Raw genomic sequence first — 19,008 nt, 5'->3', positions numbered from 1 at the left:
GGCGGAACTGTCCGGCGGCGGCAGTGGTGCCGGGGGGGAAGGAGTTGGCGGTGGCGCGGAGCCCGCGGCTCGCGGGGAACGGTGCACCCTCTTTTGGTGTCCCCCCGGCGCAGCCCGGCCCGTCCGGAAGCCCCGGTGGTGCTGCGTAACGCATCCGGGGCAGGGCGGGCGGCGGGACGCGGCCGCCAGGATGCCGGACTACCTGGGAGCCGATCAAAGGAAGACCAAGGAGGAGGAGAAGGAGGATAAACCCATCCGCGGTGAGAGGCGGGGGCGGGTGGGGGCCAGGCCCTGCCGCCTCCCCCGGGCCCACCAGCCGTTACCATAGCGGCAACGGGCGGCGGAACCGGCAGCGCCCCCCCCGCCCCGGGTCGGGATCCCCGTGTTCATGGCGGGGAGACTCCCCGAGCGGCGCCTCGGCCTCGGCCGGACACCGGTTACCGCGGCGGGGGCGGCGCTGCCGGCCGCCATTTCGGTGCCGGGAGCGGCGGGGCTGGAGGAGCGCCGCTGGAGAAAAAAACCCTCAAACTTAAAAAAAATCCCTTAAATGCGGTTTTTGGCGCTGCAGTCGGAGGCCTCCGAGCGGCCTCGGAGCCCGGGCTCGGCTCTGACGTCCTGACGGGGGGGAGGCGGGGGGGGGGGGGGGGGGCGGTCTGTGGGGTGGGAGTGTTAAAGGTAAACATCCGCCTGTTTTTTGACGTTTCTGAGGGAAAACTGAGGAAAATTGGGTCCGCCAAGTCCGCTGCCCGCTCGGGGAGATGCTGGTCAGCGCCGTGAAGGACGGATCGGGGCGGGGGTGGGTGGATAACGAATACCGTGGGGTGTGTGTGTGTTTGCCGTGGCCCGCCCCGGGCTGCGGGGGAGCTGCTGGCCGTCTGCAGCCGAGCCACACATCGCGTAATTAAACAGGATAATTTATTTTTCTTCCTTGCTGGAGTCCAGCGGAGGCGGCTGTCACACCCTGTGTGTTGCCGCATTCCGAAGTAATTCAGTGGAAGCAGGAGAGAGTGAAGTAGCAAATTTTTGTGGTGATAGTGTGAAAATCGCCATTGCTTTTCATGGTTGAATTTCATTTGCCTTTTGTTCCGTGTTAGTAAATATTAAGTAATGTGTCTGGAACCAAAAGCCGTACTATATGGAATCGGTGATGGACTTGAACTGTTCCCGCTCAAGAAAGATTTTTGCATTGTAACAACAGTGCATATAAAAGTTAATGGGTTAATACAAAGAATCAGGAAAGAAATAAAGATTAACACACAAAAAAATTCTCTCAAAATAGTGTATAATACACACCGCATCCAGATCTTCAATACTGTGTGGTTTGGGCTCCCTCTGTTATAAAAAGATACAGGAAAATTGGAAAAGAGAAGAACAGAGGGCCAGGGATGCTTAAGGTGAGGACAGTCATTTGGTCAGGAAAAGAGATAGCTTTTGGGAGAAGAAAGAGGCAATGTTAAAGGTCTGTTAAATGACAAGTGATAGGAAAGTAAATAGGGAATAAGTAATTCTTAACTGGGAGAGTTCCTTGGAGCAATCCTGCAAGTCTCTCTACAAAAGCTTGAGCAGTTAACAGCTGATGCTGCATGTTCTGATGTGGGAATTCTGAGGCTCAAGTACAATTTTTAGATTCCAAGTTTAAGTCAAGCAAATGCTGGTTTAAACTGGGGGATTCCTTCCTGCATATTCTGCTGAAAGTTTACAGAGATTCAAACAATTATCAAAATTATTCACATAAGGAAGATTTTTTTTTTTTAGGGGGCTGTTAATAACAATATGTGACCTGGCAGTGGGAGTTCGCTATATATTTGCCATGTTCTTAGACCTTCCTGTTGGAGAAGGGATATTGCACCAGACTGTTTATCTCGTCTGGTATGACCATTCCCATGTTTTGTGTTTTACAATATTAAAATTCAGCGTTGTGTTTGTTATTGATTCCAGCCTACTTTAGCAGTTTACAGTAGTTTTTGGTTTTTTTTTTTTTTTTTTTTTACTGAGACCGGCTTATATTTGGGTGCTGTTCCCTGCTCACACTGGGCAATTTGGAAGAGAGACATCACTGCGGGAAAGTGATGACAGTTTTTCATGATGTTATCTTAAACGTTTAGAAACAAAAAGTTTGAAAGATCAAGTTTTGATATCTTCAGTTTGTTCTCTGTACAGTCCTAGGTCAGTAAGCTACTCTGAGCAAGGCAAAGATAAAGTACCTTGCTTCTTGTGAGCTCTGGGCAGTACAGATTTTTGGACTGAAGAGGGTAACTGCAGACCCTATTTTATTTTTCTTGAACGTCTGATACTTTTTTCTTCCACTTTGGTTTAGTGAAAAAGTAGAATCTCAAAAGAATCCCTTTAAAATGCATGTTTTTGTCTTTTAGAAGCAGAATTGATACTGCTGGTTTTGTTTTTAAAATTCGAAGCTTAAGTCTTTCCTGTCTCATTTCAGCTTTGGATGAAGGAGATATTGCCTTGCTGAAAACCTATGTAAGTAACATACATATACAAGATTATTGGAGAAAAAAAGAAATTTTTGTTAGGAATTGAATGCAAGAGTTGAAGGGATGTGTGTTTAGTGAGTAGTTAGTAAATCTGCTTTGGTTACTGTCTGCCTTTCCTGCCAGAGCCACGAATCTCCCCTCTCCACCAGAAAGTACAATAGGTCTGTGAAAGAACTCTTGAAAAATGAAACTTGCAGCTTCGTGAATGTCTGGATTTGGATACGTTTGCCAGAAACCTGAATTTTGTTCACGCTGAGGCTGCTTTATGAAGCTCTGAAATATGGCTTGTGCCCACTGTGGCTTCTTTTTGGTTGCCAAGTTGATATGAAGGACACTTACAGGAAATCCAGATCTGCCCGCATTAGTCAGGGCAAGACAGTAAAGCATTTTATCACAAGCAAGAATCTAGCTTCTGGTTTGTCCCGTGAGCTTTCTGTTATCCTCTGTGGATGATAGAAAGGTTAGGTAAGGTAGTTAAAGCACTTGTACAGATGATTTCCAGATAATGTATACAGAATTCTGTCTAGATATAATTTTTACTAAGTCTTTTTCAAACATTAGGAAAAAAATAGTTTAAAAAATAAGGCTGAACCAGTTTAAAAGGAAAAACAAATCCTTGAAGTTTACAAATGTGAAAAATTTCCACTTGCGCAATTGGTGAATTGTGTGTAGCTGCACTCTGTTTTTGCAAACAGAAATATTGTTACTGGAACTCAACACCGTCTTTTTTGGCTGTGATCAATAGTTGGCTGTTATACCAAGACAGTCTATTGAACATCTTGATGCTCGACACCTATTGGCATTTTTTCCTAAACCTAAAATAATTTGAGTTACGAAATCTACATGATATTTCTTTTCTAGGGCCAGAGCACGTACTCAAGGCAGATCAAGCAAGTAGAAGATGATATTCAACAACTACTTAAGAAAATCAATGAGCTCACTGGTATCTTTCTTTCTTGTGATAACTTTCAATAGAAGAGATGCACGGACCGAAACGAGTGTTTTAAGAAGCTGATTTTAAACAACTTCTGCATTGGTTCATTATTGTTATTTTTCTCAAAAGGAGACATTTCTTTATTTGGTAACATGAGATTTTTGCTTTGTAGGCGATGATCTGTCTTTTTGACTTTGCAAGGCTAACCTGTACATATGATCATGTAATCTTGTAGTTTAACACATTTTTATTCAAAATGGTATTTTTTTTGTATTATGACAGCATGAAACAAGTACCCCTTTCTGTCACTGGATGATTTATTGTGATATGTGTCAAGCTGTCTTTCAATAGTGAGTGAACTTCCATAGACTGCAAAAACCCAACGTATTAAGTCATGGTACTAGTCCTTGTATAGAAAAGAAACATGTATCTGAGTGGTTAGCATTTAAAATCAGCGGGTTTAAAATCAGGTGATCAGTTATGGCAGTTACAAGAAAAATTAATTTGTTCCCTAACTTTTCTTTGTTTGTTTCACTGATGTATGTTGCCCCGTTGCTAAGCTCTAGTGGCCCTCAGTTCGGCCAGGAAGACTGCGATTTCTATTTTCCAGTAAAATCCTTGATTGTTTCAAATGCATAATGGAGATGGTACTTTCTGTATCTGTGTTTTGCAAGATTTATTAGGTTTTTTATCTTAGAATAGAATAGTGTTATTACTTAGAATAGCATAGAATAGTAATAGGTTTGTCATCTGTGTGAATCCCGTAGCTTCTGATGTCTTGCACTAAAGCTTTTCCTCAATGAAAGCACTTGCAGTTTCACTTCTTTTCTGAAACTTAGAAATATGCTTGTCTCTCTGTCAAGCTTGGTTGTAATCGTCCCCACATTGCAAATTTGTGTTAGAGGATGGCTAGACTGGTATTTGCTTGTTTAGCTGGCGCAGTTACGTAGGCCTCACTTCTTTAGGAAACTTATTGTTTAGGAATTCCATCAAAGATGTGTGTGTGTGTTTCGGAGATCTCAAAAAGCTTCCTGCAGGCTTACGTCTGAGGTTGTTGACGTGTGAAGGGTATGGAACTGACGTACCAGTTAGCTGCTTCCTCCTCAGCCTGTCTGTGTTGTACGTAGGGATCAAGGAATCCGACACTGGCCTGGCTCCTCCTGCCCTTTGGGATCTGGCTGCAGATAAGCAAACTCTCCAAAGCGAGCAGCCGTTGCAAGTTGCGAGGTGGGTGCACTCTTCCTCTTTGCAGCGGAGTGAAGAGTGACATAGTGTTAATATGTCATTTATAGCTTAGGAGTAGACTTTTTTAAAAAAATAAAGTTCATGTGTTGAGCATATTGAAAGCACTTTTTACCATTGTGTCAAAAAGGAACGGTGTTACACTAGATGAAGTATTATGTACTTCATACTTGTATGTATTGCTGTAATTATTGTATGATGCTATAATAATAGAATCACAAGTACAATACTATTTTATACAAATAGCAAGCCAGTTTGTCTGCCTCCTGGTGTTAATTGTGTGTTGTGTATTAGGTGTACAAAGATAATCAATGCAGACTCCGAGGATCCCAAGTACATTATCAATGTCAAGCAGTTTGCCAAATTTGTGGTGGATCTCAGTGACCAGGTGGCACCTACTGACATAGAAGAAGGGATGAGAGTTGGGTAAGCAAAATCTTTGCGTTCTTACAAGTTTTACTGGAGACCGAAGCCTTCTCATCTGATCCAGTAGTTTGACAGGTCAATAACTATCGTGTCATATTTTTGCAGTGGTTGAAATTGTAACAATAATGTCTTTCTGTTGGAAGACAGTAACTCACCCGCATGCCGTGCTGAAGTCTTTTTATTTTGATATAATTCTGATGAGAACCATGCATCACGGACTGAAACCTCTCCGTTTTGGTCTCAATAGTCCCAGCTTTCAGGGAGCCTGCGTAGCCTGCTTCCCCTTTGGCAGTCTGCGCGGTTGCACACAGGGCGGCCACAGGAAATGTTCGCTGAGGAGGTGAAGCCTGTTACTTTTAGAATCAATATTTTGCCAGTTTGCTCTGTGGGATATTTTGAAATTTAGTTTTCAAAATACTTTGAAATTAATATTTTTGGAAACCTTGAACTTCTCTGCAGAAGGAATTCCGGTTTCTAGCCCATCTGACTATTGGCTTTAAGGGCTGGGCTGTTTTGATGCCAGAGAAAAGAACAGTTTAAGAATTCAGTTTCTAATTTACAGAGTTCTTTCTACATGACAGTTTAACCAGTGTTAAAATAATAGTCTTCATGCTTTCTCACCAGGGTGGACAGAAACAAGTATCAAATCCATATCCCCTTGCCTCCAAAGATTGATCCCACAGTCACCATGATGCAAGTGAGAACTGCCTTTACTTATTATGACATTCCTTTGTCTTGTGATTTTGATTCCTTTGTCTGGATTTTGTTGTGGGCTCTTGAAAGCCTAGCGAGATACAGCATCAGGCTGTTAACTGCTCGTTCACCTTTTTGTTGTGCAGGTAGAAGAAAAACCAGACGTCACTTACAGTGATGTTGGTGGTTGTAAAGAGCAGATTGAGAAGCTGAGAGAGGTGGTTGAAACCCCTCTGCTTCATGTAAGTATGAAACTTTTATTATTTTGAAAGTATTCTGGTCGTCTGTTAGCATTTGAAAAAGAAAAACAAGATAATGTAGCTGAGCGTAAACACCTAAGTGAAAGGAGGTCTTGTTTTAACAAGTGAAATCCAGCCTGGCCTGGTTTATATTGCTCTTCATGTATTCTTTTCTTAATTTGCATCTACTTTTTGGTGCACGTAATCTTTAACTTGCCCATAACCTTGCCTTCTGTTTCCCACCATTGCAGCCTGAAAGATTTGTTAACCTTGGGATTGAGCCTCCCAAAGGAGTGCTGTTGTTTGGGCCACCTGGTACAGGCAAAACACTTTGTGCCCGTGCTGTCGCTAACAGGACCGATGCCTGCTTCATCAGAGTAATTGGATCTGAACTGGTGCAGAAGTATGTGGGAGAGGTGAGAGCAACTACTGGATGGAGTGTGGAGCGATCTGCAGATGTCCAGTGGTGGGGACCAGACACTGTAGTGGGTGTGACGGATGAATGTACTCACGTGCTGGAAGGACAGGAGGGGGGAGGAATTGTCAGACAAGTCACTGCAGATCAGGCGATCGGTTATAAGACCTGAAGTTTGCTGTCATCCATGAGATGGACTTTGCAGTGCAGAGTTTAATCTGCGGGTTGGGAGGACTCTAGGATCAGGATTCTGCTCCCAACTCTGCCATTTGTTTTTCACTTGGCCCTGAGGTAAATGACTTCATCTGTACTTCTGAATTTGAGAGTAGTAATTTCTCCTCTATAAATTGCTTCAAGATTTATGAACATTCTGTTATAGATATGTGTGCAAATAAGAGTTTTGTCATTGGAAACTTTGAAGTGTTTGGAAACGTGAAAAGTTTCATTTTCGCTTTTCCTTTAATGTGCCTTGAATCTGTAACAAAATCCTGATTTTTGCTTTCAGGGAGCTCGAATGGTTCGGGAACTCTTTGAGATGGCCAGAACTAAAAAAGCCTGTCTTATATTCTTTGATGAAATCGATGCCATTGGAGGTATGTTTGTAGTATGTGTAGCTCTAATCTCATACGAGAACTTGCGGGTTTTCTTTTCGTGTTGTAATTCTTTATCTGTATCGCTGCATTTCAAGAAATGTGCTTGTAACTACCTATTTAGTGAAATTACCACCAGCATGTCCCATGTCTGGGAAGCTTTCAAGAAGTGGTTTATATAGTTTGAACATATTTAGCCCAGGTGAGAATTCATTTTTGCATGTTTGGAACACCCAGATTATTTAAACTTTAGTGAAGAATCTCTGTATTGTCTTTGCAAAAAGTACTGTTAACTTAAACTGCCTTCAGCTTCTGACTACATACTAAAGCTTCATTACTGCCTGAAAATTAAATTATTTTTTTTTCCCCCAGTGGAATTACTTAGGTCCTTTCAAGGTAGAACAATTTTTACACAGGCACGGCCGGGGAGGGTTTTGGTTGAGGGGAGGCAAAACAAACAAACAAACAAAGGATATTTATAAGTCTCATCATCTGGGCCAGTTGGTAGGCAGGGAGACGGGCCCTTTCATGCTAAGGATGAAGACGCGGTGCCTATTACAGCTGACAGGTAACACCGCTCGCTCTTTTTTTGAAATATGTCATTTTCAAAGAACCCCCTCATGCCTTTTGTAAACTCGTCACAAATACTTGGATGTAATTTAAAATTATTTTTCCAGGTGTCACTGTGTAGCAGCTGTGCCGCCTCCTCTGTGCTCTGAAGGTCCCTCTCTTATTTTGTGAATCACACGTGTCTCTTCTCCCCAGGTGCCCGTTTCGATGATGGGGCTGGGGGTGACAACGAAGTGCAACGTACGATGCTGGAGCTGATCAACCAGTTGGATGGTTTTGACCCACGAGGCAACATCAAAGTGCTGATGGCTACGAACAGACCCGATACTCTGGATCCAGCCCTGATGAGGCCCGGCAGGTTGGATCGGAAGATAGAGTTCAGCTTGCCGGATCTTGAGGTGAGCACGCTTAGTATATTCTGATTTCAGAGTGTTTCTTCAGTTAGGGCATTATTCTCTGGAAGCAGTTACGATAATTAACAAAAGCAGCACTCTTAACTTACCTGAAACTACATGGAAACTTGGGGGATTGAAGATGTGCAGAAAAGGTTTTCTCACGCTGGACAGATTCCACCCCTGGCCCAGGGAATCTGCATTCACTGCATATTCCTGACTCAATAGATAAAGAATCCTTTAACTGGTTCCGTGATTTAGTTCTTAAGTTGGAACGTGTTTCATTTGGCTCTTTTGAGAGAGATTTCTTGACGTACTTCTACCATTTAAGCTCTTTGAAAATATTCTCTAGGTTTAGTATCACAGACACTTAAACATGCTTGTCCAGAGGTAGGAAACTGTAGCTGGGCAGCAAACAAAAGATGTATTTTCCATCTGCCCCTGCCACGGGCGTGGACAGCTGCACGCTGAGAGCCATCACCTCTTTCACAGCATGAACACTTCTGTCCTCCGCTCTTTTCAGGGGCGAACTCACATATTCAAGATCCACGCTCGTTCCATGAGCGTTGAAAGAGACATAAGATTTGAGCTGTTGGCTCGGCTGTGTCCCAATAGCACAGGTAAGCTCATTTTCTTTTTTTTTTCAAACAGTTTTGTGTATGCGTCATCTCCACTGGTGGCGAGTGGTGAATTCGTTTATCCTTTTCTTTCAAAGGCGCTGAGATTCGCAGTGTCTGCACGGAGGCCGGCATGTTTGCCATCAGAGCACGTCGAAAAATCGCAACCGAGAAAGACTTCTTGGAAGCAGTGAACAAAGTCATTAAATCGTATGCGAAATTCAGTGCTACCCCCCGCTACATGACCTACAACTAATACCTTGGAATGTTTTTCCTGCTCCTGCTGTTAAACTTTCCGTGAAACAAAAATCCAAGCGTAGTAATTCATGTCTTGTTTTTGGAAGCTAGAAATAAAGGGAGTGTTCCAAAGAGGAGGTGTGAGTCCATTATGAGGTGTTCTACACGAGTGCGGAGTATTGCTGCTGTAGGAAAAAAAATCTCAGATTTTAATAACAGCCTAAACCAGAGAGGTATTTGCAAATCAGATACCTGGGCAGTGTCAGAAATACAAAGTTTGGATCCCTGGTCACCCTTTACACCCCAAAATGTGTCATCTCGGCTGCAGAGGTGCTGAAAGATCCCCAAGTGACGGCACTTTTCCTGGGTGCGCTTGGAAATGCTTGTGCGGTGCTCAGCACTGCAGTGTAGGTGTGTCCCAGGAAAACTCGGGAAGTGCAGGGGAAAAGGGCTGAGAAGTCACGCAGAGCTCAGCTCAGGGGCATAGTGGCCCAGGTCACCATGCGGCCTGGGGAAGACGTGAAGGCGTGTTTTTCCTCTCCCCGCGTGAATGCCCTGGTACCATCATAACGTTATTTTGGTTTTTTTTCCTTCAGTGGTTTTCTTCATCCCTTTTGCCGAGATTCTTTGTTTTTTGCAAAATAATAAGTGCATCAAGAAGGAGGAAGAAGTAAGTGTAGTAGCTTAGCGTTAAGGGAAGGAAAATTGCTTTTTCCCCCCGAGATTAAAGTTTGACATCAGTCTACTAGTGAGCACTTTGCTAGATCCTGTTACTGCTGCGCACGAAGGGTGACCCCGGTAGGGCCCTGCCCCTGGGCAACAGCCGGTGGTTGTTGGCAGCCGGCGACATCAAGAGGTTGATCTTTCATCTGGTGTGTTCCTGTAGAGCTGGGGTGGTTTGGGCAATGAAAAGCACCTTTTATTTTCTTTTTTCAAAAGTGTTGCATTAAAGTTGGGGGTGAGGGAGGGAAGAGCTGAAGAAATACCTGGGGGGGGGAAAAATGCTTTTGGGAGCTGCTTTGTCTTGGAAGTGAGAGAAGTTTTATCAGGTCTCATTTTGATACAACAGACATCAATGTATCAAGCTTAGATTGTGAAGCCGCTTTATTTATTTTTGCAAGCGGAAGCGTGTGCAACAGGGAAAGAGCGTACGTGGTGCATGGACTTGGTCAGGATTTTGACCTGTGTCAGTATCTTGATAAGCAAATTCAGGCAATCCTGTGGTTTTGCCCATTCCTGCCAGGAAAACTGATCTCAGGGGTTATGTGTTATTTTGGTAAGAACACTTTGTGGAGGGTTTTATTGGTAGCACAGAATTCTTTCTCATTTCAAGCCTGAGCGGGAAGCGGTTCAGAAAGCACTGAGAGTATCGCTCATTTACCAAGAGCAGCACTTGAAGTTTGCCTTCTACTGAAGAAGGGTAAGTGAAGGATGTACAAAGAATTGGGGTCTTACCGGGTATCCTGAATTATCATCAGTACTTTTGCAAGAAGGAGGGGCGAGAGGAATATTATTCTGATAATTCAGAGGTATCAAACTAGATAGCAGACTGTCAGCGACAGTCGCTGTGGTGGGGCTTCACCCTGTCAATTGCAGACAAACGGGAGAGGGGACAGAGATGAGCCCTGTTACGGGTTTAAAGGATGGGGGGCTGCTTAACTGAGCACGGACAAGCCTAAGGCAGGATTTACATTTTTAGCTAGCAGTCGTGTTAATCAGTACAGGGCGGAGGAAGGCGGTTGGTGAGGAGGAAGCCGCGGGGCAGCTGGTGGCAGCAAAGCGCAGGAGACCAGCCCAGAGCTGCCAGGTTGTGTTTTAGGGGCTGAGTTACCAGCACGGCGGTGACCCGGCAGTGGCTGCAGAGCACTAGCGCCGCACAGGCCAGGAGCCAGCACTGTATGGGGCCAAGGTTTCCAACCCAGCATTTTGGCACACAGAGATCTCACCAAGACAAAGTGGAGAATTTTGACAATTCATCACTTTATTTTAGAAGTTGACAGGGTTTTGACGTGAACTGGAGAGACTATATATTTAAAAACTGAAGCTGCGGCAAGCTGAAAGTAGAAAAATATACTGTATGTAGATACAAAGGCTCGTTAAACTAGTTAATGTTATAAAACGTACCAAAAAGGTGTTTAAATAAACACGCACAATGTGTCACCATGCAGTCAATTCATCCTTTGAACTCCAGCTAAGCAGTAATTTCTGATGCAGAAAGCTTCCTACCCCTACTGGCAGGGGCGGCTGAGGAAATAAAACATCTTCCCTGCCTGCCCCCGGTTCTTGGGAAACTTGGTTTACCTGAAGCAAGCCCTAACTGCAACAGAACTTGAAGCAAAATTATAGTATTAGAGAGGAAGTCATCTGAACTCCCGTATGCACCGGGCCTGTGACTGGAGGGTGCTAAATGAAATGTCTCGGACGCTCCCCTGCCCCTGAGAAACACCTACTGAGAAACACTCTGAGGTTCCTCCGTCCGCCCAGATTCATAGTGAGTGTCGGTAGGGAAACACAGGCATGGAAGGTTTCTTTTTCTTGAGTTCCATTTCCACGGTTTTGTCTCACAGGGGAAGTTCAGCAGTAGCACAGCAGCCAGGTTGTGATGACAACAGGGAAAAAAAACCCACCACTTTCTTTTAAAAAAAACAAACCCAAACATGTAACATTTTTTAGTTCTATTGAAATCTATTTCTCAAAGCACTTAAAAGCTGAGGCAGAGGCAGCGCTGCTGGTAGGAAGAGATCTCAAGCAACAGAAAAGTACTTTTTTTTTTCTTGACCACTGAGGCTTTAGACATCATCTACATTTTTGTTCCATCTTAAAAGATTGCATATAGGGCATTGGTTCTTAATTTAATTTTAATAGGCTTTACACCTGCCTTAAACCAGTTTTGTCTTGAAACGTCGAGGCTCAACTAATCTTAGCTTCAAATCAGTTGTATTCTTTTCTAGAAAGCATAACAAGTTTTGGGCAGCGAAAGTACCATATTGATAACGTAATAATTAAACAATGAGTTTCTAATTTGGAGTTCACTTAGAGTGAAAACATTCAGGCAATGAAGAGTTGAGTATAGCTGAGACAGGTTAGATGTTTTAAAAAAATAACTGTACCATCCAGGTTTAAAAAAGAGCAGCAGCTAAATGCCACCAGTGTGAATTCATTAATCCATCTGGCAGATTATTATAATTTATATGAATCTGTTGAATGCAGATGTTGACATCAGGCTTTAAAAGTCATTTAAGAAAGTTCTTTAAAGACACTGGTACAGTGCATCACAATTGCAGAACAGTTATTTCCTGCAAGATCCCACCTCGCAGTGAGTTAAAGTGCCCATTTTCTCAACAGGAACGGGAATGTCACCTTGTCTATCAGATTCCGATAGTAGCAGAATACACTGAATTTTCTTGTCTTGCATAATTTTGTGCTTGTATGTCGTTGGGAGGCTACACCCTGATTGAAGGACAAAAATTCAAGAGCGTGAAGGCTTCTGATTCCTTATCCACGCTTTCTACAGAAAATAAGCACCACCCTATACCCGTAGAATCAAACGGCCTTAGGCTCTCTTTAAACTGTGCAAATTAAATATTCAGAAAGAATCTCCATCAGCACAGATCTGGCTTCCATTCTGCTCGATGCCACTCTTCAGAGGTCGAAGGCAGCCTGTGAAGCAGACCTGTCTTTCCCTTGGCAAGCAAGGACAGCGTCGTGAATACTGTGAAACAGCGACTCTCTTGTCACAGCGTTATCAAAAAAATTCAGTCTTGTCAGCTCACTCATAACAGGGCCTACAAACGAAAAACCAAACACGGCATCAGTGCATCAGCCCAAGTACAAGGATGAAAGACAACGGTATCTCAGGAAGAAGTCGACAACTTGTTCTCTTACTTGCTATTACTTAAAGCATTTACAATAGCCAGGTGGATCACATGCGACTGCTACTCCAAACTGGTAATTCTCTTATCCAGACATACACATATTCTCTTGGCAGAAGATGCTACAATTCCAAATATCAGAAACTTGGAACATCGCAGGCTTTTTTCTCCTTCTTGTATTATTACAACAGTTTCAACATACAACGTCAGCGCTCTACTTTCACTAAAGTGAAGGCTCTAATGCATATGTGCTTGCTTTTCCTCAAATCCAATTTTAATACAATTTTAAGTGAAGTAAGTGCTGATACTGCTGAGGCGCCTGGCAGCAGAAAATTCGGGGCCAGAGAGAAAGAGCTAAAACACAGTCTCTCCCATAAAGCTCACAAAAAAGAGAAAAAATCTCAACTCACCACTACAGCTGGCAATGCAGACGCAGACACCAACTTCTTTGTATTCTTTTATAATCTGCAACAGAGTTAAACTGGAGTTAAGCACAGGTAAATCCTGTAGACGCTGCAGTTCTGGAAGACGTAAGCCGGTTACTGTGAAAGTTGCACGGTCCACATTCCCCACTATCCAGCTAAAACTTGCAGCACTACAGAATTAAAACCGTGCTTAGGTGAGATACTGGATTGTATTTGAGCCGGCATTTATGTCTCATGCCGACAGGCTCCCTATTAGGTATCTCACAAGTTTTCTATGTTTTTTTCTGGGAAAAAAGCCTTACTTACTGATTTTAATGTTTTTGCTCCAACTGAATCCACAAAGTTCACCGGGGCGAAATCCAGAATTAAAGAGTGGATGTTTGGTTTGGGCTCCACAAAATGTTCTTGCTCATCAGAAGACATGTCTTGTACACTCGCATCTGCAGATGCAAATCTTCCATTTACAGGTAACTCATCGTTTGCTATCTCATGTTTTACACTTGCTTCCACGTCATTAGTCTGGGAGAGAAGAAGAACAAAGCTTAATGACAGCCCATGCTTTTTCAGTGTAGATCCCCTTCCTCCCCATACTCACCTGTTCTTTCAGCCTGTCAAAGATGCACAGCTCCTAACCGTTACAGAAACTGGCTTCACACGCGCACATGCTTCCATCTCTTACGTATATCCAGGTTTATTCTCTTATGCCCAGCCTTTCCACAGTCACATGCAAGCACCTTAGAGCTGTTATCTCAGGAGTAAATTACCCATTTCCTTCAAACGCTGACACCTGTTCATATGTTTTTACTCCATTTCCTTGCCTTATCCCTGCTGATCCTGTCAAGGCCTATATATTCCAAGGAAGCGACAGCAATCGGGCCCTTAAGTCAGGCATTTGGTTGGCTTCCCATGGTAAAAAGCACACGCCAGCTCCCACTGTGGGGGTGAATTTAAACATACACAAAAGCACAAACAACCCTTCTCCACGTACCTGCCTCACTTAACCACGCCAGGATCCGCAGTGCGGATGGCACCTTTTCATTACAGGGGTTGTTAATCTGAATTTATTTTATTCTATCCTATTTCTGCAGGACTATTCCAAGTGTGTGGGGAGGGGCAGAGGTAGGGTCCCTCCACTTTCTGCTGACAGCACTGCTGCGGCAGCGTGACAGTGTGGAAAGGCTCCGCTCTGCTACGTGCTACCTGAATGTAACCAAGGTTCAACCCAATTATCCAATCCAGCCATGAGCCTCTGATCCTTAACGGTGTTCCCTCAGCAGCCTGTCCCTGCTGCACAGTGCTTGCTCCCTGAGTAGGATGTTGTGCCTTGTATAAACAAGAACGGTAACACCAGAAAGCAGCATGTTAGCTGATAAAGCAGGGGTAAATATTTACCGAAGAATTCACTAGTTTCAATACAGCTTTCTTTCTCAGTGCATTTGCCTTCTTTATTTCCCTGGCGTGTCTCTTCTGGGCTTTTCTCCTTGCTGCTAATATGGCACAAGGGTCCACTCCAGTCTGTCATGAAAAGAAAGCACAATGAGAGGAGATTCAGCTTGTTAGGATGACATTGGCGGTATCAATTAGTACTGGATTCGTCACTGTCATAAATTTAAAACACAGCTTCCCTCGGTGGGGGTGAGAACAGCATAAAGTAAGAAGGCATAATCTTGGCAAGCACTGTGTTAACAAGAAGAGGAAGGGATGCATCACATTCTTTTCTTGTAATCAGACAGTGCCGTGTTTCAACCAAATGCTGATTCCAGTGCAGAGAGCAAAGGGGAGAGAAGTGCATTTGGACATAAATCGCTGATACCTCTTGCTTCGTGAAGATAAATACCACCCGCCTGTTTGGTATAAGACTCACCACGGGAGCTACAGAAAAATTGTTCAGAAGTTAGTAAGGGTGCAATTGCCACCGGCCAGGCAGTTCTGCCCTTAGCTAGTTCTGTTACTGCCATTCCCACCCAGTCAAACACGGGTCAGACAGGAGGTGAGGCACACTCTGTATGCAGGGAATTTGTTGCTCATGAGAGGCACTGAATGTCCACAGTATTCCCTGGTCTTACACTCCAGTAAAGTCTGTCACCCAAGAAGGAAGCTTTTAATTCCATACATTTTGTTTTCAGTTCAGCAACTACTTACTTCCTTCTGAAAAAAATATTTGTTTCACCAGTTTGTGCTCTGCAATCACCAGGTGTCCCATTCACGACCAGTTAGTATTAAGCTACACTTGGTCTGTTTATTCCCTCCCACCATGTTGTTGCTTCCCAAGATGATTTGCAGTTGGCTGGAGGGTCACTTTCTCTTATTTTACTGATCACCAGGTGCCACAGGCTGAGAAACACTGTGCGAGGCGCTACACTAAAGGGGCTGAAAGAAGTTTTAGAAGCCAGTGTGAATTGTCAAGACACAGAACATTAAAGAATTTGCTTTACTCACCTTTTTCTTCAGTGCACTTGTATATGACTCGCTATTGGCAAAATAAAGCGATGCGTTAGCTTGAAATATTTTTATTCCAGGATATTCTTTAACCTAAGGAAAAGAATATTGGGTGTGCAGAGTTAAGTATTGCCTGCACTAGAAGAAAAACACCTGTGTGATCACAAGGCACATGAACATGCCGCCCAACAGCCAACCCTGAACAGCTATCAGCATGTGTCAGACAAAGAGGGTCAGCAGTGTCGTGAGCAAAGACAACCAGAAGATCAGAACCTCCGCTTTTACTGGTATAATACTGCACACAATCAATGCCATGTAACATTTCTCCTTCTTTGTAACATAAAAAGGAATTAAATATTTGCAGTTCTCTGATGTTACCTTCTGCAGCTGGTATTACCATTAGGAAATCATGCAGATCTAGGAAATGCCTCCTTTTAGCTTCCCTTTCTACAGGCATAATGATTTATTTCTCTTTTTCTGTCTCTCTTTTTGTTTCTTGTCTCCTCAGGTAGCAAAAAAAGAGCCTTTCAAATCTTTGGTTTTAAACAGGCTTTCAGATAGGTCTCAGTATCACTTCTTCCCTCTACTTTAAATGATGTAATCTCTAAACAGGCTGCACTCTTGACATTTTACACATAAACGACCTGGCCAGGAGCAGAGGTCCAGCCTGCCATACGCTGCCAACCCCGTCTTTATACAGAAGGAGGAAACGCTAACTGCATTCAGTATAACAAAAATGGAGTCTCCTCTTCTTTGCATACAGCTATAAGCATCCCCACATACACTTCTGCTTTGTATCATATTCAAAGCAGAACTGTCGGTGAGAGAATGTTTTTGATTACAGCATCATCTTTTCACATAGGTTTTTACAGACTAGTTTCTTAGTAAAGAGGGAGGCAGCCTTCATAGCAGCATCTCTGAGAACATGGCACAGAGCACAGAAAATTGTAGTTGCTGTTTGTGAATAAATACAGCATGTTTATATCCGTTATATTGACAAAATGTACTGCTTTCACCAAGTTTTGGTTGAACAAAATGGCATTTAAAAGCAGCTAAGTGCATGGCAAGCAACTGTGCCATTAACCATGTATAGTTAATGAGCAGGGGATGGGCAGAGGCAGGGAGATGCTGTTTTGAATGGTTTGTGCAATTCTGAAGAAGAGATCAGTTTGGACCCTGGGTTCCATGGACTTCATGCAGTACTGCTACAAAAGTAAAGAAGGTGGCCTTGTATGCACCCGTGTACATAGCAGGTTTAGCAGTGGTATTCCTATAAACCTTATCATTTTGTACAAGCTAGTACAGTGGAACTAGTATAAAGGTTACTTTTGATCACCTCCTGGTCAAACGTACATGCAGTACAAAAAGCAGGCCATTTTGAACAAAACAGTTTTTACTACTAAAATCAAATTTGCTTTCTTTCCTTTCAACACAGGTGAATGCCAGGCAGACAGCACTATACGTGCCATATGGCAGGGCTAAACAGCAAATTGCCACAGCTGTCTTTGCTCTACTACATAAAACTTTTCAGAGCAGAAGAATACACTCCTACCTCTTTGTACTCTTCCACGTCACAGTAGATGTCAGTGTCAGGAATCTGACCAAGAATTCTGTATTGAGGTCTAGAGAGAAATGGAAGCAAATGTTTCAGTACTATCACTTATAAAGTGGAAAAGCGAGTGTTCAATACAGATTGAAACTTATTTAAAATGGTCATTCTGCAGTGCCTGTCTGGTACTGGCTTATCTAAAGGTAATCAAAAGCAGTGGACAGTTTATGGCAGGAACATAATAAAGGGGCCATTTGGTGTTGAAAGAAGTTTGTTTCTTGTCAGTGCAAAAACAATTAAAAAACTTAGTACTGTAACATTGTGATTTTCTGAAAGGCATGGGCCAAAGCATGCAAAGTTACAGGGCAAATTCTCTTCAGCATGAACTGGTGCAACTCCGTTGACTATCTTGCAAATACGGAAAATCATACTGGCAGAAAACATGCTGCAATTTGAAACAGCCACTCTGCTCCCAGAACTATGCCTGAGCAGATGAATATTCCCAACTCTCAAGCAGCGTGACAGCAAAGTACATTACAGTTCTGTGTGCAAGAACAAAACCATACAGAAATGGCAGAAAAATACTCTTATTTATGCAGTAAAAATACTCTTATTCATGCAGAGTGGAAATGTCAGAATTTCGTTTCATTCCAATGAAGACCGAAACCAAAAGTTTTATACATTTTCCACCCAGCTATCCCAGACCTTGAGCCTAGAAGCCTCACATGACAGTCCTATCCACACATGCAATAAATCATTTCACTGTAGACCTGGAAAGCTCCACCGTAAAAGCTTTGTCACTTTGAATGGGGAGAGAGGATGTTATTTGAAAAACTAGAAGGGCAGGCACAATTTTTTGATTAATTAGAACTTTCTTATAAAATGCCTAAACATTCGTCTAGTGATAACCCGACACAACTCCTGCTTGATTGTGACAACTAGTGCACACAAAATGTAAGCATTTACTTAAACTAGCATCAAGCAGATCTGAAGTTCTAAACTCTAGGCATTAAAAAAAGTAAACAAGAAGACTAACCAATATAAGAAATTGAAAATCTTCTATTTATTATTGAAATTGCAAGTTTGTGCCCTCTAGAAATTCTGTTCTCAGAAAAATAAAATGTGAACCCTGGATCAGAGCCACAGGGCATGACCTACATTATGAAGCAGATTCTATACTACATGCAGCTGAAGAGGGTGGAAAGGTCTTCTGTTTATTTGCACCCCTTAAACAAACAAAACCACATAGGAGATCAGCAAACGCTAATTTTGATAAAGAAGAAATCTGACCTTTGTGTTCTGTAAATAACGGTTATCATTGCAAACGCTACTGCAGTAAGCAAACCATAGTCTAGTCCCAGGAAAAGAGAAGCCACAAAAGCTACCACCCAGATGGCCTAAAACAAAGAAAAGCTCTGAATTATTATGCATCCTTTTCTGTTAACAGCAAAACCAATAGCATATTTCAGCCTCAAAACCGATGTATCACTTCTGTTCAGGAATAGACTGTAATGTAATCTATCAGGATAGCAGACTGTACTTGCCTTAACCTTTCAGAAGGACATAAAAGCTCAAGGCACACTAATATTACATCTGACAAACTGTCACATATTAATTAATGCCTTAATTCCTGTTCTCCAAGGAATTCTCTGTTACCATCAGACCCCAAATACCTTAGGATAAAAAAAAATACTCAAGGCCTGCAAGTAGTTCTCACTTACTTCCATCATCTGGTTAATCCAGGAGAAAAATGCCACCAAAATGTTCCCTCGGATACACTCCTAGCCCACTCTAGCCAGGTTTTTGGTTTATCTTAAAAGATGGCAAATACCTTCAAGTACTTTTCTTTGTTACTGTTTTTCAAATTCTTCTCAGA

The 19,008-nt window shown here is 42.9% G+C and overlaps 2 protein-coding genes across 8 annotated transcripts in view; one reads left to right on the top strand and one right to left on the bottom strand.

Annotated features, from left to right (window-relative positions):
• Positions 1–51: 51 nt before the first annotated feature.
• On the top strand, positions 52–8,981 carry PSMC2 (proteasome 26S subunit, ATPase 2). The gene is made up of 12 exons (XM_063323497.1): positions 52–260; positions 2,441–2,478; positions 3,354–3,435; positions 4,554–4,653; positions 4,963–5,094; positions 5,719–5,791; positions 5,934–6,029; positions 6,278–6,442; positions 6,947–7,034; positions 7,797–7,999; positions 8,517–8,613; positions 8,709–8,981. The coding sequence occupies exons 1-12, from the start codon at positions 191–193 to the stop codon at positions 8,864–8,866; spliced, it is 1,302 nt and encodes a 433-aa protein (XP_063179567.1). The 5' UTR covers positions 52–190; the 3' UTR covers positions 8,867–8,981.
• Positions 8,982–10,761: 1,780 nt separating this feature from the next.
• SLC26A5 (solute carrier family 26 member 5) overlaps positions 10,762–19,008 on the bottom strand; it is a 36,102-nt gene continuing 27,855 nt past the window's right edge. For 4 of the 7 annotated variants that reach the window (XM_063323486.1, XM_063323489.1, XM_063323485.1 and 1 more), the window contains 7 exons: positions 18,423–18,529; positions 17,136–17,205; positions 15,584–15,676; positions 14,537–14,659; positions 13,451–13,663; positions 13,130–13,184; positions 10,762–12,632 (listed from right to left, as the gene is read on the bottom strand). In XM_063323486.1, the coding sequence (XP_063179556.1) occupies positions 12,490–12,632; positions 13,130–13,184; positions 13,451–13,663; positions 14,537–14,659; positions 15,584–15,676; positions 17,136–17,205; positions 18,423–18,529 (804 nt within the window). In that variant the 3' untranslated portion in view covers positions 10,762–12,489. The other 3 variants (XM_063323490.1, XM_063323491.1, XM_063323488.1) reach the window with 2 other exon arrangements.

The sequence above is a fragment of the Chroicocephalus ridibundus genome, chromosome 1 (genome assembly GCF_963924245.1).
Source record: "Chroicocephalus ridibundus chromosome 1, bChrRid1.1, whole genome shotgun sequence".
NCBI classification, from domain to species: Eukaryota; Metazoa; Chordata; class Aves; order Charadriiformes; family Laridae; genus Chroicocephalus; species Chroicocephalus ridibundus.
The sequence above is the reverse complement of the archived record's forward strand: the minus strand, read 5'-3'. Positions and strand labels throughout refer to the sequence as shown.

What these genes read in the sequence shown, in the direction of transcription:
- PSMC2 (XM_063323497.1), top strand. Translation starts at nt 191, where the DNA reads ATGCCGGACTACCTGGGAGCCGATCAAAGGAAGACCAAGGAGGAGGAG. An exon ending in CCACAGTCACCATGATGCAA is followed by an intron (nt 5,792 to 5,933) that starts GTGAGAACTGCC and finishes TTTGTTGTGCAG; the next exon opens with GTAGAAGAAAAACCAGACGT. An exon ending in TGCAGAAGTATGTGGGAGAG is followed by an intron (nt 6,443 to 6,946) that starts GTGAGAGCAACT and finishes TTTTGCTTTCAG; the next exon opens with GGAGCTCGAATGGTTCGGGA.